We start from the raw sequence: 25,498 nt of genomic DNA, 5'->3' as shown, positions 1-25,498 counted from the left end.
GTACAGATTTATTACTCTATTTATTTTACTAGTACATATTTACTATTCTATTTATTTTGTTAATATGTTTTGTTGTCTGTCTCCCCACTCTAGACTGTGAGCCCATTGTTGGGTAGGGACCGTCTCTATATGTTGCCAACTTGTACTTCCCAAGTGCTTAGTACAGTGCTCAGCACACAGTAAGTGCTCAATAAATACGATTAAATGAATGAATGAATGAAATTCAGAGAAGCAGCATGGCTCAGTGGAAAGAGCATGGGCTTGGGAATCAGAGGTCAGGGGTTCTAATCCCAGGTCCGCCATTTATCAGCTGTGTGACTTTGGGATGGTAACTTAACTTCTCTGTGCCTCAGTTGCCTCATCTGTAAAATGGGGCTTAGGACTGTGAGCCCCGTGTGGGACAACCTGATTACCTTGTCTCTGCCCCAGCACTTAGAACAGTGCTTGGCACATAGCACTTGACAAATACCAAAATTATTATTATTATTCAGCTACAACCTAGGGAAAGTAGCACGATGTAGTCGTTAGAGCACAGGCCTGGGAGTCAGAAGGTCATGGGTTCTAATCCCGGCTCTGCCACTTGTCTGCTGTGTGGCCTTGGGCAAGTCACTTCACTTCTCTGGGCCCCAGTTATATCATGTGCAAAACAGGAATTGGGACTGTGAGTCCCAGAGAAGTAGCGTGGCTCAGTGGAAAGAGCATGGGCTTTGGAGTCAGAGGTCATGGGTTCAAATCCCAGCTCCACCAATTGTCAGCTGTGTCACTTTGGGCAAGTCACTTCACTTCTCTGGGCCTCAGTTACCTCACCTGTAAAATGGGGATTAAGACTGTGAGCCCCCCGTGGGACAACCTGATCACCTTGTAACCTCCCCAGCACGTAGAGCAGTGCTTTGCACATAGTAAGCGCTTAATAAATGCCATTATTATTATTATTGTGTGGGACAGGGATGGTGTCCACCCCAGTGCTTAGTACAGTGCCTGGCACATAATAATGTGCACATATTAAGTTAAGCACATAGTAAGTGCTTAATGAATACCACGATTATTATTGTTATTATTGCAGGCCCCTAGTGACTTAAGCTTTCTCCCAGAGCCCTGATGGGAGTCAGAGAGGAGAGAGGCAGAGGATTTTCACGGTAGAGTTCCCCTTCTGTCAGCTGCTGAATTCAGCTGGAAGTGGCGAATGGCATAGCATCGCCAAAGCTAGCAGATGATCAGCTTGACCAGTGACGGGTATTTGGAATCGCTCTCCGCGTTCCAGGGATTTGGGAGAGGAGCCTAGCCATCCCACCAGCCCAGCTGAGGGAAATGCAAGCAGCAGTGCAGGCACATTGGCTTTAATTGCATCACGGTTTTCAAGAAAGCCAAGTGGCCTCCCAGCAGTCAGGTTTCCATAACAACGGGGAAAGTCGGCCGCAGCTTCTCGGCTGGCCAGCCCCGGAACAACTGATTGATGGGCCCACCCAGGCTAGGAGGGAGATGACCAGAAGGCAATTAGATGCTGCAGTCTCTCTTCCTCAAATGAGTGAGGCTGAAGTCAGATGATCTATTGGCCTTTTGAATGTTTTCAGCTTGTGAGAGAACCCCTGTGATGTCCTCTAATAATAAGAAGAATAATATTTGGTAAGCGCTTAACTATGTGCCAGGCACTGTACTAAGCACTGGGGTGGATACAAGCAGATCAGTCTGGACGCAGTCCGTGTCCCACGTGGGGCTCACAGGCTCAATCCCCGTTTTACAGATGAGGTGACTGAGGCCCAGTGAAATGACTTGTCCAAGGTCACACAGCGGACAAGTGGCAGAGCCGGGATTAGAACCCTTGCCCTTCTGACTCTTAGGCCTGTGCTCTGTCCACTAAACCAGGCGGTAAGTTCCTTACGGGTGGGGAACGTGTCTGCTGATTCTGTTGTATTGCGCTCTCCCAAGCGCTCTGTGCATAAGGGCTCAATAAATACAGTTGGTAGATCGATGTCAGGCCCTGGGCTTTTAAGGGGAAGGGGCTTCAGTGACCCACATGACATCTCTAGAAGAAGTGGATTTGATCGTTTATTCTCTCTTCCTTCCTCCCACCTGTAAGCCCAAAGACTTTTTTTTTTAATGGTACTTGTGAAGCTCTTACTATGTGCCAGACACTGGGGTATCTCCAAGCTAATGAGGTTGGACAAAGTCCATGTCCCACAAGGGGCTCACAATCTTAATCCCCATTTTACAAATGAGGTAACTGAGGCCCAGAGAAGTTGAATGACTTACTGAAGGTAACACAGCAGACACGTGGCGGAGCCAGGATTAGTACACAGGTCAGAAAGACCCTCAGGTCAATCCACTAAGCCACGCTGCTTCTCATCATCCTGACTTGCCACCGAGCTGGTCATTCATTCATTCATTCAATCATATTTATTGAGCGCTTACTGTGTGCAGAGCACTGTACTAAGCGCTTGGGAAGTCCTATTCTGCTTTCAGGGATATTGGATCAGTTCAGTGTGTAGAAGAGGAAAAGAGCTGTAATGGACATTTTTAGCATCAGGTGCTCCATAGCTATAATAATAATAATAATAATAATAATAGTATTTTTAAGCGCTTACCATGTGCAAAGCACTGTTCTAAGCACTGGGGAGATACAAGGTGATCAGGTTGTCCCACAGGGGGCTCACAGTCTTAATCCCCATTTTACAGATGAGGGAACTGAGGCCCAGAGAAGTTGTGACTTGCCCGAAGTCACACAGCTGACAAGTGGAGGAGCCGGGATTTGAACCCATGACCTCTGACTCCAAAGCCCGGGCTCTTTACGCTGAGCCACGCTGCTTCTCTATAAGGCATCGTAGGGCCAGGAATGGGAAAGCTTGATGAGTTGGCTGTGACACCATTCCTTGTGCTTCCTCCTAGGGCCTATGAGTGGTGGGGCTTTGTGGAAATGGCTCCCAGACGGCCTCTGGGACTACGGGTCATCTGAGGGAGAGGTACGGGTTATGCCCGTGAGTAGCCTCCCACTCTAAACTGAAAGCTTGTTGTGGTCAGGGAAAAGGTCTACCAATTCTGTGGTGTTGAAGTCAGTCAGTCGATCAATTGTATTTCATTCATTCATTCATTCAATCGTATTTATTGAGCGCTTTCTGTGTGCAGAGCACCGTACTAAGTGCTTGGGAAGTACAAGTTGGCAACATATAGAGACGGTCCCTACCCAAAAATGGGCTCACAGTCTAGAAAGGGGAGGCAGACAACAAAACAAAACATGTGGACAGGTGTCAAGTCATCAGGATAAATAGAAGTAAAGCCAGATGCACATCATTAACAAAATAAATAGAATAGTAAATATGTACAAGTAAAATAGAGTAATAAATCTGTACAAACATATATACAGGTGCTGTGGGGAGAGGAAGGAGGTTGGGCGGGGGGGATAGGGAGGGGGAGAGGAAAGAGGGGGCTTAGTGTGGGAAGGCCTCCTGGAGGAGGTGAGCTCTCAGTAGGGATTTGAAGGGAGGAAGAGAGTTAGCTTGACGGATGGGCATAGGGAGGGCATTCCAGGACAGGGGGAGGACGTGGGCCGGGGGTCAACGGCGGGACAGGCGAGAACAAGGCCTAGTGAGGAGATTAGCGGCAGAGGAGCGGAGGGTGCGGGCTGGGCTGTGGAAGGAGAGAAGGGAGGTGAGGTAGGAGGGGGCGAGGGGATGGACAGCCTTGAAGCCGAGGGTGAGGAGTTTTTGCCTGATGCGTAGGTTGATTGGCAGCCATGGAGATTTTTGAGGATTTTTGAGTTATGCAGTGAGCCAGAGCTGGAACAAGCAAGGAACACTCGGTGTCCATAGCCTTTAACCTTGACATCAATTCCACAGAGTTCTAATCATAATAATAATAATAATAATCATGGTATTTGTTAAACTCTTACTACATACCAGGCACTGTTCTAAGTGCTGGAGTAGATACAAGATAATTGGGTTGAACACAGTCCGTCCCACATGGGGCTCACAGTCTTATTCCCCGTTTTACAGATGAGGGAACCGAGGCCTAGAGAAGTGGAGTGGCTTGCCCAAGGTCACACAGCCGACAAGTGGTGAAGCCAGGGTTAGAACCTAGGGTCTTGTGACTCCCGGTCCCAGGCTCAATGCATTAGGCCTCACTGCTTCTCCTAGACGGCGCATCTACCTGCCAATGTGGGGGTCATGGATTGTTTCGTATCGGTTTGTGTGTCATTTTACCAGTTTGTGTGTCATTTTTGGGTGACACCACCTGTCGTCTTTCTTCCTGTGCGGGACAGTCAGATCTCTGGTGTCTGTAGCTGTGAGTTCTTGTCAAGAGAAGCAACTTGGCTCAGTAGAAAGAGCACGGGCTTTGGGGTCAGAGGTCATGGGTTCAAACCCCGGCTCTGCCAATTGTCAGCTGTGTGACTTTGGGCAAGTCACTTATCTTCTCTGTGCCTCAGTTACCTTCTCTGTAAAATGGGGATTAAGACTGTGAGCCCCCCGAGGGACAACCTGATTGCCTTGTAACCTCCCCAGCGCTTAGAACAGTGCTTTGCACATAGTAAGCGCTTAATAAATGCCATTATTATCATTATTATTATTATATGGAAGCAAAGACTGCTCTGAAGTAACACGCCCTTCATCCTCAGCGCTCTCAGGCTCAGGAGTTGGGACCAAAATGTGCAGAACAATTTGTCGTCAAATTAGAATTGTTCTGGCTCCTAGCCCGACACACGCTGATGGAGCTTTTAGGAAGCGTATATAAACCTTTCTCCCTCTGTCAGTGCTCACACAGGCGCTCACAGCCCATTATCCCGCATTAAGCAAACTCAGTAGATCAGCCTAATTGCATCGGACTGAATCGTCACCTGCTAGCAAAGGCCCTGAAAACTGAGTCTCTGAGCGGAACAGAATTTTCTGCTGCTTTTAATGTCCTGCAGGGTACAGCTGGCCATTTTCTTTTTTTTGTTATTTGTTCTGAGCGCTGGGGTAGATACAAGTTAATTAGATTGGACATAGTCCCTGCCCTGCATGGGAGTCACAGTCTAGAAGGGAGAACAGGAGAATCGAGGCACAGAGAAGTGAAGTGACTTGCCCACGGTCACCAAGAAAGCATTTGGCGGAGACAGGATTATCAATCAATCAATCAATCAATCGTATTTATTGAGCACTTACTGTGTGCAGAGCACTGTACTAAGCGCTTGGGAAGTACAAGTTGGCAACATATAGAGACAGTCCCTACCCAACAGTGGGCTCACAGTCTAAAAGGGGATTAGAAGCCAGACCCCCTGATTCCCGGGCTCGTGCTCTTTCCACTAGGCCACACTGCTTCCTATTGCTTCCATTGCTAGTGCAGAGCAGTTCGAAGCAGCGTGGCTCAGTGGAAAGAGCCCGGGCTTGGGAGTCAGAGGTCATGGGTTCAAATCCCAGCTCTGCCAATTGTCAGCTGTGTGACTTCGGGCAAGTCACTTAACTTCTCTGTGCCTCAGTTCCCTCACCTGTAAAATGGGGATGAAGATAGTGAGCCCTACATGGGACAATCTCATCACCTTGTATCCTCCCCAGCACTTAGAACAGTGCTTTGCACATAGTAAGCACTTAACAAATGCCATTATTATTATTATTATTAATCCCATTTTACAGATGAGGTAACCGCAGCACAGAGAAGTGAAATGACTTGCCCGAGATCACAAAGCAAAGTGGAGGAGTCAGGATTAGAACCCAGACCCTTCTGACTTACAGGCCTGTGTTCAATCCACTAGGCCAGTGACACTCTCTACAAATGGCCCTTTTTTTCTAGTCGGCATATAGCAGAATGGGCATGGTCCTGTCTGGCAAATTTACCCGGTTGACAAGTTTCTTGATTTAGTCTGACCTACTGGCATTTTCCCCTAGCTGAATTCAAAGCCACGGATCCAGAGAGATGCTAATTCAGTTCCTAGAGCTCTCCCTGGCTTACTGGGCAGCCTGGACCAAGTCACTCAGCCTCTCTGTACTCAGTAAAAAGGGGCTGATATCACTTATCCTGGCTTAATTCAAGAGGAAGTGCCAGAGTAAGTGAACTAAGCCAAGTGCTTAGTACAGGACCCAGTAAGCACTCAATAAATACCATTATAATAAGAATTACGGTCCTGTTATGGTTTAAGCACTGGGGTAGATACCAGAAATCAGGTTGGACACACAGTCCCTGTCCCACGTGAGACTCACACTCTTAATCCTCATTTTCCAGATGAGATCACTGAGGCCCAGAGAAGTGACTTTCCTTATTTATCCTGATTTCTACCCTGGGCCTGGCAGAGTTCATAAACAGGGGGTATCCCCAGGGGCAAGCAGGGTTCGGAGGTAGGAGAGGGAGGGAGGATTTGCCTGTAATTCGGCCAAGATTGGGTGGTGACAGCTTGCAGGTTCAATCAGGCTTGGTTGGTGAGTTTCTCCGATTCACCCTCTCCTCTGTCCGTAAGTGGCTCGGAGACCCAGAGAGACGTGGAGAGTGTCCAGCCTGGCAGTCATGCCTGTGGTTTCTGGCTGTGTATGTGTGATGTGTGTTGCTTTCTTGGGGAAGCTGTGTGTGTGTGTGTATATGCACATGTGTCTCTTCCTGTCTCTTCAGGTGATGCCCATTGTGTGGTTATGATGAGCTTAAGTATAGGGTTGGCGTAAAAGCCCTGTATTTTCCCAATCAAGCCCGCAATGGAAAAATCATTAAAGACACTAAGCTTCCAACGTGCTTTCTCTAATAATTGCTACTCTGGAGCACGAACCACCAGGATAATTGTTTGATATCTTCTTCCAGCCAGTTAAGTAATCAAAGGGTGGCAAGCCCAAATTATACTTAGAATTGTTTTCTCGTCGCAGCTTTTTTCCCATGAAGGTAAACATTTGGATAGGAACAGGCAAATGATGGTGAGCCATTTGAAACAGAGGACCTGCCCACCTCCCTACTACTTCCAAATGGCCATAATCATTCATTCATTATCATTTTTCTTGAGCATTTACCTTGTGCAGAGCACTGTACTAAGTGCTTGGGAGAGGACTATAGAACAATAAACAGACACATTCTCCGCCCAGAAGGAGCTTAAATGGTGACGGCTTCTATTCCCTTTGGGATTTTTGACGGTTGTCTGTCTTGTAGGAATAGTCCAGAAGGTTTCCAAAGAGCGAGGTAGAAGGATAGCCGAAATAGCCGAAATGTGGCATGCCACATTACTCAGAGATTCAGATTGGTAGTTCTCCCAGGAAGAAGATGCTGATACATTCCCCCGAATGTCCTTTGTTTTGCCTCCTATCGGCCCAGCTTTTATTACAAATTTTAAAGACGGCGTTCAATCTCCTAGCCAAATCTGCAGCCACCGACTAATCAAAAACATGTCCACTTCAAAGGGGTTGGCATTGTCCACCAATTAGTTTATAATCTAGTTGTGAGGTTGCCCTTTTTGTACCCTCGGGGCAGATCACAGTGAGATGGCCAACTTTTCCAGCTAATAAATCGGTTTCCTCTCAAGTTAATGGGTAGGATTTAATCACCGTGACTGTAGAGGATATTCATTAGCTGGACACACAGGCTGTATCTTCAGTTGCTTAATCAGTGAAAAATTTTGTTCTATTGGGCATAATGAAATGACCCACTTTAATGCCAGTTTTTAAAAGTTTATAACACCCAACTACCATTGCTAACATGGTAGAGAAGCAGCATGGCTCATTTGAAAGGGCACAGATCTAAGAGTCAAAGGCCCTGGTTCTAACCCTGGCTCCGCCACTTTCATTCATTCATTCATTCAATCGTATTTATTGAGTGCTTACTGTGTGCAGAGCACTGTGCTAAGCGCTTGGGAAGTACAAGTTTGCAACATATAGAGACGGTCCCTACCCAACAGCGGGCTCATTTGTCATCTGAGAAGCAGCGTGGCTCAGTGGAAAGGAGCACGGGCTTGGGAGTCAGAGGTCGTGGGTTCTAATCCCAGCCTCACCACTTGTCAGCTGTGTGTCTTTGGGCAAGTCATTTCACTTCTCTGTGCCTCCGTTATCTGTAAAATGGGGATTAAGACTGTGAGCGAACTTGGGACAACCTGATTACCTTGTGTCTTCCCCAGTGCTTAGAACGGTGCTTGGCACATAGCGCTTAACAAATATCATCATCGTTATTATTATTATCTGGGTGACCTTGGGCAAAGCACTTCTCTGAGCCTCAGTTCCCTCATCTGTAAAATGGGGATTAAAATTGTGAGCCCTCTGTGGGACAAGGACGTTGTTTAACCTGATTGTTTTGTTTCTACGCTGAGTTCGGTGCCTGGCCCGTAGTAAGTGTCTAAATAGTACCATAAAAAACAAAAACAATGTGAAAGCAAGAGAGCAGAATGAGAGGCTATTAAGGCTATTGGTTTCAAGTCCCGGAATGAATAATAATAATTGTGGTATTTGTTAAGCGCTTACCGTGTGCCAGGCATTGTTCTAAGTGCTGGGGTGCATACAAGCGAATTGAGTTGGACACAGTCCCTGTCCCACTTGGGGTCACTGTCTCAATTCTCATTTTACAGATGAGGTAACTGAAACACAAAGAAATGAAGTGACTTGCCCAAGGTCACACAGCAGACAAGTGAAGGAGCCAGGATTAGAACCTACCACCTTCTGACTCCTAGGCCTGTGTGGATCCAGTAACCCGCTTCTAGACTGTGATCCCGTTGTTGGGTAGGGATTGTCTCTGTTGCCGAATTGTACTTTCCAAGCGCTTAGTACAGTGCTCTGCACACAGTAAGCACTCAATAAATACGAATGAATGATTGATTGAATTCATTCAATTGCATTTATTGTGTGCTTTAAGTGTGCAGAGCACTGTTGAGACCCGGGCCAGAATTCCCAAACAGAACTAATTACTGAGCAGTGCTGTGGCTGTCGGGGACTGTCGGGAAGCTGGCGGGGAAGCCCAGATTCCATTGCTGCCTTCCAATTGCTGCAGATTCCCCACCAAACCACAAGCCGTGGACTTTGCACGGGGTCTCCGGCTGCATATTGATCCTTGTTTGTGGCTGGACAGCGGGCTAATTAGCTCCAATCTGCCCAGCGAAGTTGTCAGAAACGGGACAGCCCCCGCTGGCCTGCGTCTTCTACTTCCCGAGGTCCCCAGCCTGTCTTTTCTTCACCCCTCACAGACCTGACGGGAGCTGAAGAAGCAGGGGTTGGGAGGGCGAGGCAGGCTGGGAGAGCGAGGGGTGCTGGGCAGTGGGCGATGGGTGGAACTGGGCTGCCACAGTTTCCTGTAACTCTCTCAGACCAGGAGCACCAGAGTCCCAAATTCGAGGCTGGGGCCAGGTGATATCGGCACAATGCGGTCCTTCATGGGAAGGGCACAATAATAATAATAATAATAATGGCATTTGTTAAGCACTTACTATGTGCAAAGCACTGTTCTAAGCGCTAGGGAGGTTACAAGGTGATCAGGTCATCCCACGGGGGGCTCACAGTCTTCATCCCCATTTTCCAGATGAGGTAACTGAGGCCCAGAGAAGTGAAGTGACTTGCCCAAAGTCACACAGCTGACAAGTGGCGGAGCCGGAATTTGAACCCATGACCTCTGACGCCAAAGCCCGGGCTCCTTCCACTGCGGCATGCTACTTCTTCTTCTTCACAATCAATCAATCAATCAATCAATCAATCGTATTTATTGAGTGCTTACTGTGTGCAGAGCAGTGTACTAAGTGCTTGGGAAGTACAAGTTGGCAACATATAGAGACAGTCCCTACCCAACAGTGGGCTCACAGTCTAAAAGGGGGATACAGAGAACAAAACCAAACATACTAACAAAATAAAATAAATAGAATAGATACGTACAAGTAAAATAAATAGAGTAATAAATATGTACAAACATATATACATATATACAGGTGCTGTGGGGAAGGGAAGGAGGTAAGATGGCGATGGAGAGGGGGACGAGGGGGAGAGGAAGGAAGGGGCTCAGTCTGGGAAGGCCTCCTGGAGGAGGTGAGCTCTCAGTAGGGCCTTGGAGGAGGAAGAGAGCTAGCTTGGCGGATGGGCAGAGGGAGGGCATTCCAGGCCCGGGGGATGACGTGGGCCGGGGGTCGATGGCGGGACAGGCGAGAACGAGACCCGGTAAGGAGATTAGCGGCAGAGGAGCGGAGGGTGCGGGCTGGGCTGGAGAAGGACAGAAGGGAGGGGAGGTAGGAGGGGGCGAGGGGATGGACAGCCTTGAAGCCAAGAGTGAGGATTTCTTGCCTGATGCGTAGGTTGACTGGTAGCCACTGGAGATTTTTGAGGAGGGGAGTAACGTGCCCAGATCGTTTCTGCACGAAGATGATCCGGGCAGCAACCTGAAGTATAGATTGAATTGGGGAGAGACAGGAGGATGAGAGATCAGAGAGGAGGCTGATGCAGTAATCCAGTCGAGATAGGATGAGAGATTGAACGAGCAGGGTAGCGGTGTGGATGGAGAGGAAAGGGTGGATCTTGGCAATGTTGCGGAGCTGAGACCGGCAGGTTTTGGTGACGGCTTGGATGTGAGGGGTGAACCAGAGAGCGGAGTCGAGGATAACACCAAGGTTGCGGGGTTGTGAGACGGGAAGGATGGTAGTGCCGTCATCAGAGATGGGAAAGTCAGGGAGAGGGCAGGGTTTGGGAGGGAAGACAAGGAGTTCAGTCTTGGACATGTTGAGTTTTAGGTGGCGGGCAGACATCCAGATGGAGATGTCCTGAAGGCAGGAGGAGATGCGAGCCTGGAGAGAGGAGGAGAGAGCAGGGCAGAGATGTAGATCTGGGTGTCATCAGCGTAGAGATGATAGTTGAAGCCATGGGAGCGAATGAGGTCACCAAGGGAGTGAGTGTAGATTGAGAACAGAAGCGGACCAAGCACTGAACCTTGGGGAACCCCCACAGTAAGGGGATAGGAGGGGGAGGAGGAGCCTGCAAAAGAGACTGAGAATGAACGACCAGAGAGATAAGAGGAGAACCAGGAGAGGATGGAGTCTGTGAAGCCAACCCCAGATTCTAGATGGGGTCCTGCTGAAACTGTATTCAGCAGGTGGATTCTGGGCTCGAAGATGGTGGCAAAAGTCAATCCCGTTTCTCTTGCAGTCTCTCTTTCCTAGGGCCGGGCCCAGAAGGCAAACATCCTTGGATCCCGAAATAGGACCGTTCATTCATTCGGTTGTATCTGTGGAGCGCTTACCGTGTGCAAGGCACTGTACTAAGCGCTAGTAGATTCATTCATTCATTCAATCGTATTTATTGAGTGCTTACTGTGTGCAGAGCACTGTTCTAAGCGCTTGATAATAATAATGATGGCATTTATTCATTCATTCAATCGTATTTATTGAGCGCTTACTGTGCACTTACTATGTGCAAAGCACTGTTCTAAGCGCTGGGGAGGTTACAAGGTGATCAGGTTGCCCCACGGGGGGCTCACAGTCTTCATCCCCATTTTACAGGGGAGGGAACTGAGGCCCAGAGAAGTTGAGTGACTTGCCCACAGTCACACAGCTGACAATTGGCGGAGTCGGGATTTGAACCCATGACCTCTGACTTCAAAGCCCGGGCTCTTTTCCACTGAGCCACGCTGCTGGGTCCCTCCCCCTCCACCCTTGCTCACTGGAGTAGGAGGGCATGAGCTAGTTAAAGAGGCACTGCCCAGGGTTTAATGGCTTAGGAGGAAGGTCACGCTCTGTCTCTCTCTCCCTTCTGCATCTATGCCCTTGGATCTGTGAGCTTTGGACTGTTGATTTTTACCCCAACCCCATAGCACTTACAAATATATCTTTAAATCATGTTATAAATTACGTATATTAATGTCTGTCTTCCCCTCTAGACTGTGTTTGTTATGAGAGGGGACCGTGTCCACTAATTCTGTTGTATTGGACTCTCCCAAGCGCTTAGTACAGTGCTCTGCACAGAGGAAGCGCTCAATGAATACCATTGATTGATTGAAGGTCCCCAAGGCGGCTACCATTCCCGCTATTTGGCACCTGGGCAGAATAAGAGCATCTTATTAAGGGCTGCCTGCCCGCCAGCCTGAGGATCCAACCCCATCAAGCCAAGAGAAGCAGCGTGGCTTAGTGGAAAGAGCCCGGGCCTTGGAGTCAGAGGTCATGGGTTCAAATCCTGCCTCCGCCGATTGTCAGCTATGTGACTTTGGGCAAGTCACTTAACTTCTCTGTGCCTCAGTTACCTCATCTGTAAAATGGGGATTAAGATGGTGAGCCCCCCATGGGACAACCTGATCACCTTGCACTTAGAAGAGTGCTTTGCACTTAGTAAGCACTTAACAAATATCATCATCATCATCATCATGCCCAAGGCAGTCACCAGAGTCCAGGCCGAACCATTTTCATTAGGTTTTTCTAGTTCAGCTTCCTTCCTGGGTCTCCATCTTTTTGTTGCACTTATTCCTGGCATTTAGACTGTGAGCTCATCGTTAGACTGTGATTTCGTTGTGGGCAGGAATTTGTTCCAATTTGTACTTCCCAAGCGCTTTGTACAGTGCTCTGCACACAGTAAGCACTTAATAAATACGATTGATTGATTGGTTGTTCTATTTTACTCTCCCAAGTGCTTAGTACAGTGCTTTGCAAACAGTAAGTGGTCAATTAATACGATTGAATGAATTTTTCCATCAGAGGGCCATTCTCCTTTTGTCCTTCCTGAAACCCTGGAGTGTTTACAGGTATCCAAAAGCGATCGAGCCCAGTCAATAATTTGTGTTCATTTAACTTTTTTATTGCATGCATGCTATGTGCTGGGCACTGTACTAAGCTCCGGGGTAGATTCAAATTAATCTTTTTTTTAATGGTATTTGTTAATCAGTGGTAGTTATTGAGCGCTTATGTACTAGGCTGTTGGGAGACTACAATGCAACAGAATTAGCAGACACATTCCCTGCCCTTAATGAGTTAACAGCACTTACTATTTGCCAGATTACATACTAATCAGTGGGAGCAGATTACAGTGCCAGGCAAATAGTAAGCACCTAGCAAATGCCATAGTGATTATTATTATCATATGAACTACATATTTACTATTCTATTTATTTTGTTAATGATGTGCATATAGCTATAATTCTATTTAGTGTAATGATTTTGACACCTGTCTACATGTTTTGTTTTGTTGTCTGTCTCCCGCTTCTAGACTGTGAGCCCGTTGTTGGGTAGGGACCATCTCTATATAATAATAATAATAATAATAATAATGGCATTTATTAAGCACTTACTATGTGCAAAGCACTGTTCTAAGCGCCGGGGAGGTTACAAGGTGATCAGGTTGTCCCTTGGGGGGCTCACAGTCTTAATCCCCATTTTACAGATGAGGTAACTGAGGCCCAGAGAAGTGAAGTGACTTGCCCAAAGTCACCCAGCTGACAGTTGGCGGAGCCGGGATTTGAACCCATGACCTCTGGCTCCAAAGCCCGGGCTCTTTCCACTGAGCCATGCTGCTTCTCTATATGTTGCCCACTTGCACTTCCCAAGAGCTTAGTACAGTGCTCTGCACACAGTAAGTGCTCAATAAATATGATTGAATAAATGAACGAATCGGGTTGGGCAGAGTCCCTGTCCCTCATGGGGCTCAAAGCCTTAACCCCATTTTACAGATGAAGTAACTGAGGCATAGAGAAGTGAAGTGACTTGCCTAAAGTCACACGGCAGAAGCCGGGAATAGAACCCAGGTCTTCTGTGCTCTTTCCACTGCGCCTCACTTCTTCAGAGGATGCAGGGAAATTGGAACTTGGCACTATTTGGCTGCCCTTGTCTGGCTGGATAACACACACACAGAGCCCCCCACTACATATAGATATTTATTGTCATATTTATTGAGGGCTCACTGTGTGCAGAGCACTGTACCAAGCGCTTAGGCTGAGAGGGATGTGCCCATCAGCATAGATGTGCCCAGCGAGAAGCAGCTTGGCTCAGTGGAAAGAGCCCGGGCTTGGGAGTCAGAGGTCATGGGTTCTAATTCCGGCTCTGCCGCTTGTCAGCTGTGTGACTTTGGACAAATCACTTCACTTCTCTGAGCCTCAGTTACCTCATCTGTAAAATGGGGATTATGACTGCGAGCCCCATGTGGTACAATCTGATGACCTTGTATCCCTCCCCCCAACCAGTGCTTAGAACAGAGCTTGGCACATAGTAAGCACTTAACAAATACCATCATCATCATCATCATTATTATTATTATCATCATCATCATTATTATTATTATTATAGACCCAGGAGCCAAGCCTCAGTCTGGCACTTGAAACCTCCAGGGTTGACTCCAAATGCCGGAGAACGAGGCTGGTGTCCTGAACGGCAGCAGGTTGAAGATCCTAAAAGACAGGTTGTTTTCTCCCCTTCCAGCTGATGCAATTACAGCTTTCCTTGCGACCACATCCGTCCATCCTCTAGCTCCGAAATATGTTCATGGCTCCGGACCGCCCTCCCTCCTGGGCTCTCGGAGGTCAGCGAGACCTCGTTTTCCACCGGATTGGCTTTAATCCAGTGTGCAGCAAGGTCGTTTGCACGCCGGCGACGTAGGGCCCCGGCTTCGAATTAACCTCCTAGCGCCGGACTTCATTACATGGAAGAAAGAGCAAGATTGCTTTAGTTGATAGCGTCAAGTGTGGTTTCATTCTCTCCCAGTTGGAAAATCGCCTCAAATCAAATTCTGGGCCGGGAAGGGGCATCGGGATCTTCCATGTGTGTTGGTAGAAGCGCTTTGTATTTATTGATTTGCCTGAGAAAGGTTTGGCTCGAATTCTGTCTCTCCCGGCTTCCTCATGAACGACACTTAGTGAATCGGTTGCTCTGGGTAGCATTCGTGAGCAGACTCTGTTATTCCCTCTGGCACATCTTGAGCGATGCGGCTCTTCTGGATGGCACCCTGGCTGTGTCTGATTTTCCTGGAGTAACCACGGAGCTCAGAACCCATCAGTAGTATTTATTGAGCGCCTGCTGGGTACAGAGTACTGTATTGAAGGCTCAAGGGTGTTAAATATAACAGAGTCGGTGGAAATATTCCCCTGCCTCCAGGGAGTAGACATAGAAGAATTCCAATACCTTATATATTTTTAATGGCATTTATTAAGTGCTTACTATGTGCAAAGCATTGTTCTAAGTGCTGAGGAGGTTACAAGGTGATCAAGTTGTCCCACAGTGGGGCTCACAGTCTTAATCCCCATTTTACAGATGAGGTAACTGAGGCACAGAGAAGTTAAGTGACTTGCCCAAAGTCACACAGCTGACAATTGGTGGAGCCGGGATTTGAACCCATGACCTCTGACTCCAAAGCCCGGGCTCTTTGCACTGAGCCACACTGCTTCTCTTTTATTTACCTGGAGATTTTTATATGGTATCTAAGTGCTTATTATGCGCCAGGCACCGTACTAGCCGCTGGAGTAGATATAAGCTAATCAGATCAGACACAATCCATGGCCCACATGAAACTCACAGTCATAATCCCCCACTTTTTTTTTTACAAATGAGACACAGGGAAGTGATTTACCCAAGTCACATAACTGACAAGTGGCAGAACGGGATTAGAACCCAGGTCCTTCTGACCCGCGGCCCCGTGCTGTATCCGCTAGACCCTGCTGCTTCAAGCGCTTAGTACAGTGCTCTGCACACAGTAAGCTCTCAATAAATACGATTGAATGAATGTTAGGCTCAGAACAGAAATGAGGTAGGAAGACATTCTCCTCATTTTACGGGTGAGGAAACTGAAGCTCAGAGAAATTGAGTTGTCCGAGGTGGAACAGTCTAGGATCACGCAGGGTAGCAGAAGGGGCCAGGGCTACGTCCTGCCATGATGCGCTGGCCACCGGGTGGAAAGGTATTCGCATTCCTGTCAGTCACTCGTAGATCATCATCATCAATCGTATTTATTGAGCGCTTACTATGTGCAGAGCACTGTACTAAGTGCTTGGGAAGTACAAATTGGCAACATATAGAGACAGTCCCTACCCAACAGTGGGCTCACAGTCTAAAAAGATGAGCTCAGCCAGTCCTGTCTCCGTGCCGTAGTTTCCAGTCAGTGTCAATCAGTGGTATTTATTGAACTCTCTTTTGGGAACCCCACAATCCCTGGTTCGAAGCAGCTTTGTACTTGAGCTGAGAGGAGGAGGAGGAGAAGGCTGGGGAGGCGACAGAAAACGAACCCAGAACTCCACTCTTTCTCACCTTTCTACCCATCATCATCATCATCAATTGTATTTATTGAGCGCTTACTGTGTGCAGAGCACTGTGCTAAGCGCTTAATTATTCCCATTATGTTATTGTGCCCATATTGTGCCCACAATGGGTGTTATTATGCCCATTGTGTTAGAGTTCTAGGAGACATAGTATCTGTCAGCCATATAATAATAATAATGGTATTTGTTAAGCGCTTACTATGTGCCAAGCACTGTTCTAAGCACTGGTGATCAGGTTGTCCCACGGGGGGCTCACAGTTTTAATCCCCATTTTACAGATGAGGGAACTGAGGCCCAGAGAAGTTAAGTGACTTGCCCAAAGTCACACAGCTGACAGTCCGTACTGTGTGCAGATCATTGAACTAAGTGCTTAGGAGAGAACACTACCCAGTGGAAGCAGCATGTCATAGTGGAAAGCGCACAGGCTTGGGAATCAGAAGGTCATGAGTTCTAATCTCGGCTCCGCCACTTTTTTTTAATGGCATTTAAGCGCTTACTATGTGTAAAGCACTGTTCTAAGCTCTGGGGGGATACAAGGTGATCAGGTTGTCCCACGTGGGGCTCACAGTCATTATCTCCATTTTACAGATGAGGTAACTGAGGCTCCGAGAAGTCAAGTGACTTGCCCAAGATCACACAGCAGACATGTGGTAGAGCCGGGATTCGAACCCATGACCTCTGACTCCAAAGCCCATGCTCTTTCCACTGAGCGACGCTGCTTCACTTGTCCACTGTGGGACCATGGGAAAGTCACGTCACTTCTCTGGGTCTCAGTTACCTCATCTTTAAAATGGGGATTGAGACTGTGAGCCCCACATGGGACAGGGACTGTGTCCACTGCCATTTGCTTGTATCCACCCCAGCGCTTAGAAAAGTGCCTGGCACATAGTAAGCGCTTAATAAATACCATAATTATTATACACTACAACAAAGTTGTAGTTCTCTGCCCACAATGAGAGTACAGCCAAGAGGGGGAGACGGCCATTAATCTATATAAATGAAATAAATGACAGATTAATAAATAAATGACATTACTGCCATGGGGCTGAGGGAAGGGTGAATAAAGCGGGCAAATCCTAGTGCAAGGCTGATGCAGAAGGGAGTGGGAGAAGAAGAAAATGAGAGCTTAGGGAAGGCCTCTTGAAGGAGATGTGTTTTTAGTGAGGCTTTGAAGGTGGGAAGAGTGAATGTCTGTCAGATATGGAGACAGAAGGAGTTCTGGGCCCGAGGCAGGACGTGGGCGAGGGGCCGGCAGTGAAATAGACGACAGTGAGGTACAGTGAGTAGGTTGGCATTGGAGGAGCCAGTTGTGTGGGCTGGGTTGTAGTAGAAAATCAGGGAGCTAAAGTTGGAAGGGGCAAGACGCTTGAGCGCTTTAAAGCCTATGGTAAGGAGGTTCTGTTTGACGCGGAGGTGGATGGGCAACCACTGGAGGTTCTTGTGGAGTGGGGAGACCCGGACTGAATTATTTTCTAGAAAAAACGGTCCATGTGTTCGGCACACACACACCATCGGCTCAGAGGAAAAACCAAATATTGATTTTTCTCAGAATATCCCGCCCCCGCCAAGTTCCTTAGATTTTCCCAACACAAGAGGACAGAGGTTTTGAATGACAGTTTCCCTTGCAGTTTCCATGAGGCAGCTGGAAACTAGGCACATTTCCTGCCCGAGGGAAATCTTGGGCAAGTCACCTCACATCTCCGTGCCTCAGTGACCTCATCTGCAAAATGGGGATTTGGACTGTGTCCAACTGGATTAGCTTGTAGCTACTCCTTCCATGAGGCAGTTTCCAGGCCAGAGCCGGAGAGGGAAATCTCAGGGCCTTCCCTGCATCCCTTAACAAAGAGGGTGGCCATCTCACGGTCCCCGCAAGCACGCTGTCACCGCTGTCGGACAGAACTCTGGGCTTGAGGGACCTTTGGCCCAGCCCAGGAATGACCTTCCTTCTGTTCTCCTCTCTTCTTTGCTCAGGCGCTCTGCCTGGTTGACACGCCACATGAGCTGTTGGTCTTTCTGCATGCAGGATGTGATTATTTTGTCGCAACATATGTTCAGAAAGAACAGTTCTCGCTTTAAGGGCTGAGGGCAGTGAGCATCGCCGAGTTGACGTGGCAGAGGCATCTGTCCGGATGGATTGAACGACTGGGAAACTCAGCTCCGTCACTTAATAATAATAATGATGGCATTTATTAAGCACTTACTATGTGCAAAGCACTGTTCTAAGCACTGGGGAGGTTACAGGGTGATCGGGTTGTCCCAAAGGGGCTCACAGTCAATCCCCATTTTACAGATGAGGTAACTGAGGCGCAGAGAAGTGAAGTGACTTGCCCAAAATCACACAGCTTGACAATTGGCGGAGCCGGGATTTGAACCCATGACCACCGACTCTAAAGCCCGGGCTCTTTCCACTGAGCCATGCTGTGTCTCGCTGAGGGACCTTGGGCAAGTCACCTCACGTCTCCGTGCCTCAGTGACCTCATCTGCAAAATGGGGATTAAGACTGTGAGCTCCATGTGGGAAATGGACTGTGCCCAACTTGATTAGCTTGTAGCTACTCCCTTAGTACAGTGCCTGGCACATAGTAAGCACTTAACAAATACTGTAAAAAAAAGCTCTTGCATTCTTCTTAGTGGTTTAAATTTGAATGATTGACTGTTTTTCACAGGGTCAAACTCATTCATTCATTCAATCGTATTTATTAAGTGCTTACTGTGTGCACTGTATTATGTGCTTGGGAAGGTGTAATACAATAATAAACAGTGACAATCCCTGCCCACAACAAGCTTACAGTTTGTTACAAATAAACAGACATCAATACAAATGAATAAAATTACAGATGTATACATAGGTGCTGTGGGGCTGGAGGGGAGGGAAGAGAGCAAGTCAGAGTGATGCATAAGGGAGTGGGAGATGAGGAAAAGTGGGGCTTAGTCTGGGAAGGCCTTATGGAGGAGTTGTGCCTTCAATAAGACTTTGAAGTGGGGGAAGAGTTAATTATCTGTCGGATTTGAGGAGGGAGTGCATTGCAGGCCAGAGGCAGGGTGTTGGCCAGAGTTCAGTGGCAAGACAGCCTAAATCGAGGCACAGTGAGAAGATTAGCACCAGAGGAGCGAATTTTGCAGGCTGGGTTTTAGAAGGAGAAAAGTGAGGTGAGGTAGGAGGGGGCAAGGTGATGGATTGCTTTAAAGCCACGGTGAGGAGTTTTTGTTAGCAGCGGTGGTTAGGAAACCATTGGAGATTTTTGAGAAGGGGGGTGACATGTCCAGAACATTTGTGGAGAAAGATGAACCAGGCAGTGGAGTGAAATATAGACTGGAGTGGGGAGAAGGAGGAAGTTGGGAGGTCAGCAAGGAGGCTGATGTGGTAATATAGATGGAATAAGTGATTGTATTAACATGGTAGCAGTTTGGATGGAGAGGAAAGGGGCAGATTTTAGCGATGTGAAGGTGAGCCCGACAGGATTTGGTGACGGATTGACTATGAGGGTTGAATGAGAGCGAGGGGTCAAGAATAATGCCAAGGTTACGGGCTTGTGAGACGGGAAGGATGGTGGTGGTGTCTACAGTGATGGAAAAGTCCAGGAGAGGACAGGGTTTGGATGGAAAGATAAGGAGCTCTGTTTTGGACATGTTAGGTTTGAGGTGACAAGAGGATATCCAAGAAGAGATGTCTTGAAGGCAGGAGGAGATGTGAGCCTGGAGAGAGGGAGACAGACCAGTGGAGGAGACTGATCCGCATAGAGGTGGTAGTTGAAGCCATGGGAGTGAAAGAGTATAGATGGAAAATAGAAGGGGACCGAGAACTGAACCTTGAGGGACCCCCAAGAGATGGGAGATGGGAGGCAGATGAGGAGCCCTCGAAGGAGACTGAGAATGAACAGCCAGAGAGATAAGAGGAGAACCAGGAGAGGACGGAGTCAGTGAAGCCAAGGTTAGATAACGTGTTGAAGAGAAGGGGGTGGTCCATAGTGTCAAAGGCAGCTGAGAGGTCGAGGAGGATTAGGATGGAGTAGAAGCCATTGGATTTGGGAAGAAGGAGATCATTGGTGAAAGTTGAGAGGGCGGTTTCATTGGAGTGAAGGGGACGGCAGCCAGATTAGAGGGCTTCCAGGAGAGAATCAGAGGAAAGGAATTTGAGACGGTGGGTGTAGATGACTTGTTCAAGGAGATTGAAGAGGAAGGGTAGGAGGGAGATGGGGCAATAACTGGAGGGAGCTTTGGAGTCAAGGGAGGGTTTTTTGTAGGATGGGGGAGACATGAGAATGAAGGCAGTGGGAAAGAAGTGTTTGAAGAGTGAACAGTCGAAGATGGCTTTTGAAAAGGGAAGGAGAGAAGGGGTGAGAGTTTTTATAAGGAATAGGGCCCGATGCTCAGGTGGAGGGGGTGGCATTTGAGAGGAGGCAGGAGATCTCCTCTGGAGACACTGCTGGGAAGGGTGGGAAAATTGAAGAGGGGACTGGGATGGGGAGGGACTGAAGAGGGGGAAGGGTCCATTTATTCATTCAATCGTATTTATTGAGCACTTACTGTGTGCAGAGCACTGTACTATGCGCTTGGGAAGTACAAGTTGGCAACATATAGAGACGGTCCCTACCCAACAATGGGCTCACAGTCTAGAAGGGGGAGACAGACAACAAAACAAAACATGTGGTCAGGTGTCAGGTCATCAGAATAAATAGAAATAAAGCTAGAAGCACATCATTGACAAAATAAATAGTAAATATGTGCAAGTAAAATAGAGTAATAAACCTGTACAAAGATATATGCAGGTGCTGTGGGGAGGGGAAGGAGGTAGGGCGGGGAGGATGGGGAGGTGGAGAGGAAAAAGGGGGCTCAGTCTGGGGAGGCTTCCTGGAGGAGGTGAGCTCTCAGTAGGGCTTTGAAGGGAGGAAGAGAGCTAGCTTGGCGGATGGGCAGAGGGAGGGCATTCCAGGCCAGGGGGAGGACGTGGGCTGGGGGTTGACGGCGGAGGGGTGATTTTAGGAAGCTCACACCTGAAGGGTTCTTGAGGTGGTGGGGGTATATCTTTGCCTTCCAAATCTCTTCTAGATTTAGGGTTCTGGTAGGGCCTTGGATTACACATTTCCTTCTTCTGTTTGTAGCGCTGGTTATTGCATCAGGGAATGTGTTTGCTAAGTCTGTTGTATTGTCCTCTCCCAAGCACTTAGTACAGTGCTCTGCACACAGTAAGCACTCAATGGATGCTGTCGATTGATTGATCTCTCCTCTAAAACTAAGGAATTTGCCTCTCGAAAGCCTAGTGGTACAGTCCAGCTGCTCGATGAGGGTTGCTAACTGTATTTCTCGCTTTTCCTCATTCTGTTCCCCAGGGAGGTTCAGAGCCGATTTTGGATCCACAACAAATCCAGGCTTTTGACCAGCTCTGTCGCCTCTTCCGAGGACCTTCTAGGGTATGTGTCTGGTTGCCTATTTCACCTCAACTCCTCACTCCCCTCCTGGGCAGTTGTCAGTTTGGGCCAAATTCCCCATCACAGACTTTTCTCCAACTTCTTTCCAGGTTCGTGTGGGGCACTGAGAAGGGTGTAATTGCATCCCAAAGAGTAGGGGAGGGCACAGCCTGCCCTCAGAGTTGGACTGCCCCTTGCCCAGGCCTTGATGGGGCAGGATTCTGAGAAAGGGGAGCTTTGTGAAAGGGGTCTCTTTGGCAGCCCTGACTTGTGTTTCTGTGAAGGCTGCATCTCCAGAAACATATTGGCAGACCCAATATGAGTTTCACTCTTTGAAATGCAAAGGCAGGTTGCTTAGACAGTAAACTTGTCTTGGTCTGGGAACGTGTCTTCCAACTCTGTTGTACGGTTCTCCCCCGAGGACATGGCCTAGTGGATAGAGCACAGGACTGGGAGTCAGAAGGACCTGGGTTCTAATCCTGTTTCGCCACTTGCCTGCTGTGTGACTTTGGGCAAATCTCTTAACTTCTCAGTGCCTCAGTTACTTTGTAAAATGGGGATAAAGACTGTGAGCCCAATATGGGACGGGGACTGTGTCCAACCGAATTAGCTGTAACCTAACCCAACCCTAACCCTAACCCATCGCTTAGCCCAGTGCTTGACACATAGTAAGCGCTTAATGATCTGTACCTGCTCCATCATGAGTAGGAAGCCCCTACTTTTTCACTCGGAGAAACGATCATAGCTCATTTTATATCATGTCTGGCTCATAAGCCCTTCCATTTTAACTGGTGGAAATCAGACCCACATAGTTTTTGAGAATTACCCAAACAACAATGCAAAGTAAAAATTCGATAATCGAAAAAATCTATGTTAAATAGTATTTGGGGGACATTGTCTTTGGACAGTTCACTGCTCCAGACACAGTTGTTGATTGCAAACTCGTAGAACTCGATTATAAGTTACTTGTTTCTTCATATTAATATCTGTCTCCCCCTCTAGACTCTGTTTGTTACGGGCAGGGAGTGTGCCTGCTAATTCCTTTGTATTGTACTCCCCCAGGCACTTAGTACAGTGCTCTGCACATACTGATGATTTTGACACCTGTCTATGTGTTTTGTTTTGTTGCCTGCCTCCCCTTTCTAGACTGTGAGCCCGTTGGTGGGTAGGGACCGTCTCTGTATGTTGCTGACTGTACTTCCCAAGCGCTTAGTACAGTACTCTGCACACAGTAAGTGCTCAATAAATACGATTGAATGAATGAATAGCTCAGGGCGGGATCCATCCTGTCTCTGGCCCTTTACTCCCGCCTTTGAAGCACTTACCCCTTAGGTGTTGACTCTTGTCCCCATCCCTTACGTATGCGTACGTCACATCAATTATTTATAGGATGGACGCTGATATTTCTTCGTGGCCCATTCGCTCTTCTACCTATTTGGCCTTGTTCCTCCTGCTCCCATTATTTGTAAGTCAGTTTGTAAGCCCAACACCCCTGTTTGGCTATAAATTCCTTGTGGGCAAGAAGCTTTTTTTAAAAAAAATAATATTATTATGTTCCAGGCACTGTTCTAAGCCCTGGGGTAGATACAAGCTAATCAGGTTGGACACTGTCCATGTCTCACATGGGGCTTCCCCTCATAATGAGAAGCACTGTGGCTCAGTGGAAAGAGCCCGGGCTTTGGAGTCAGAGGTCATGGGTTCAAATCCCAGCTCCGCCAATTGTCAGCTGGGTGACTTTGGGCAAGTCACTTCACTTCTCTATGCCTGTTACCTCATCTGTAAAATGGGGATTAAGACTGTGAGCCTCCTGTGGGACAACCTGATCACCTTGTAACCTCCCCAGCACTTAGAACAGTGCTTTGCACATAGTAAGCACTTAATAAATGCCATTATTATTATCCCTATTTTTTATATATGAGGTAGCTGAGGCCCAGAGAAGTGAAGTGACTTGCCCAAGGTCACACAGCAGAGAAGTAGTAGAGTCAGGAATAGAACCCAGATCCTTCTCACTCCCATGCCCATGCTCTACTGATGAGGCCTCTCTGCCTCTCATTTATTTTGCATCTATTTTCTCGCACGCTTAGTACAGTACTCAGGCACTGCACTGTGCTTATCTTCCCTGCTAGACTGTGAGCCCACTGTTGGGTAGGGACTGTCTCTATATGTTGCCAACTTGTACTTCCCAAGCGCTTAGTACAGTGCTCTGCACACAGTAAGTGCTCAATAAATACGATTGATTGATTGATTGATTAAGTTCCTCAAGAATAAGGATCATATCTACTTACTCTGTGTACTCCCCCCTCCCACTCGCCCCCCAGCTCTCTATGCTGGCCAGGCTCCGGCAGAGACTCATTCATTCATTCAGTCGTATTTATTGAGTGCTTACTGTGTGCAGAGCACTGTATTAAGCGCTTGGGAAGTACAAGTTGGCAACATATAGAGACGGTCCCTACCCAACAGTGGGCTCACAGTCTAGAAAGTGGGCTCACAGTCACACTACTTGCCGTTCTTTTGTAGCTGGCCCTCCTGACGGAGCTGTCCCAGACCCGCAGAAGCGAGAGCCACGGCCTGCTCGGAGCTGCCCAGAGGGGCCCGGCCCCCTACAGCGTCTTCCAGAATGAAAACTTCCAGCTGCACCTCACCCCTCCTCCTCTCACTGAGGACTGAAGTCTTTCTCGGTTCGACCAGCCCCCCGACCCCAGGATGATTCCCGGCAGGGTCTCTGGCCACCCGGCTCGGGAGCCCCCCCCCCCCCCCCCCCACCAATGATCCCCTTCTGCCGGGTGGCCACATCGCGCTCCGAAGCCTCCATTCCCACTTCTTCACCCCTACTCTTGGATTCCTTCCTGGCACACACCCCACCGAGGAATTTCGTGGTTTTCCGGACGAGCAGGAGGATGCCACGGTCCCTCCGCCCTGGCTCGGGCAGTGGCAGGAGAGGGTGGGTTCTTCCCCTGGAAGGGGGTGTCCTCGCATTTCTGGCCTAGTAGCCCCCCAGCCGCAACCAGGGGGTGACGCCGAATCCGAGGGGAGGGGGACGGGGTGCCTGGGGGACAGCTGTGGATCCAACCAGGTTGTGCTGCTTGTCCTCCGGGGAATTATGTGACCTTCCTCAAGGGTCAGCGGAGCAGGGCAGCACCTCACCGTCTATAGGCCTAGACAGAACTCAGCCAACAAGAAGGCAGCTTCAGGCGGGCATCTTTGGGACTGGCACTCGGGGGGTGGTTGGCAGGAGCCCGTGAAGGGACCGGACTGTAGTGGGCTCGGTTAGAGTTTCATCGCTCGCTTTTTCCAATAAATAGCCATCTCCACCTTCCGTCAGCGTGCTGCTGGATCCTGCCGCCGTCTCTGGGGATCGTGCTGGAGTCACTTGACTGGGGCCGGGGGCTCGCGTGGCTGAAGTCCCGATCGGTGCATTAGAGCAAACAGCCGGGGCTTGGCGGGGGTTAGGTTGAGCTGGGCCTTCCTCTGCCCCTCAGCCAGTCCATAGTGGCCGATCTTGCTGTTGGTGGGCATGCCCGGCCGAAATACCACCGCTCCTACACCTTTCTTCATGGCGCCCACCGTTCCTGTCTGTGGGTGCCAGTGGCTGGCATGGGAGGGTTTTAACAAACAGGACCTTCTAGCTCCTCTGGCACGCATGCACGCACACCCCACCCACCATGGCATAGTGGATAGCACACAGGCAGGCATTCCAGGCCTGGGGGAGGACGTGGGCCGGGGGTTGACGGCGGGACAGGCGAGAACGTGGCACAGTGAGGAGGTTAGCGGCAGAGGAGCGGAGGGTGCGGGCTGGGCTGGAGAAGGTGAGAAGGGAGGTGAGGTAGGAGGGGGCGAGGGGATGGACAGCCTTGAAGACCAGGGTGAGGAGTTTCTGCCTGATGCGTAGGTTGATTGGTAGCCACTGGAGATTTTTGAGGAGGGGAATAACATGGCCAGAGCATTCCTGGACAAAGACGATCCGGGCAGCGG

General features: G+C 48.7%; 1 protein-coding gene across 3 annotated transcripts in view; it reads left to right on the top strand.

Moving 5' to 3' along the window:
- VPS8 (VPS8 subunit of CORVET complex) overlaps nt 1-24,270 on the top strand; it is a 367,622-nt gene extending 343,352 nt beyond the window's left edge. For 2 of the 3 annotated variants that reach the window (XM_038743795.1, XM_038743785.1), the window contains 2 exons: nt 21,449-21,529; nt 24,044-24,193. In XM_038743795.1, the coding sequence (XP_038599723.1) occupies nt 21,449-21,529; nt 24,044-24,193 (231 nt within the window). Of the gene's footprint in view, nt 1-21,448; nt 21,530-24,043 lie in introns of all 3 variants that reach the window. The other variant, XM_038743776.1, reaches the window with a different exon arrangement.
- Nucleotides 24,271-25,498: the final 1,228 nt, after the last annotated feature.

The sequence above is a fragment of the Tachyglossus aculeatus genome, chromosome 1, assembly GCF_015852505.1.
Source record: "Tachyglossus aculeatus isolate mTacAcu1 chromosome 1, mTacAcu1.pri, whole genome shotgun sequence".
NCBI classification, from domain to species: Eukaryota; Metazoa; Chordata; class Mammalia; order Monotremata; family Tachyglossidae; genus Tachyglossus; species Tachyglossus aculeatus.
This window is presented reverse-complemented; position numbering and strand designations above follow the sequence as displayed.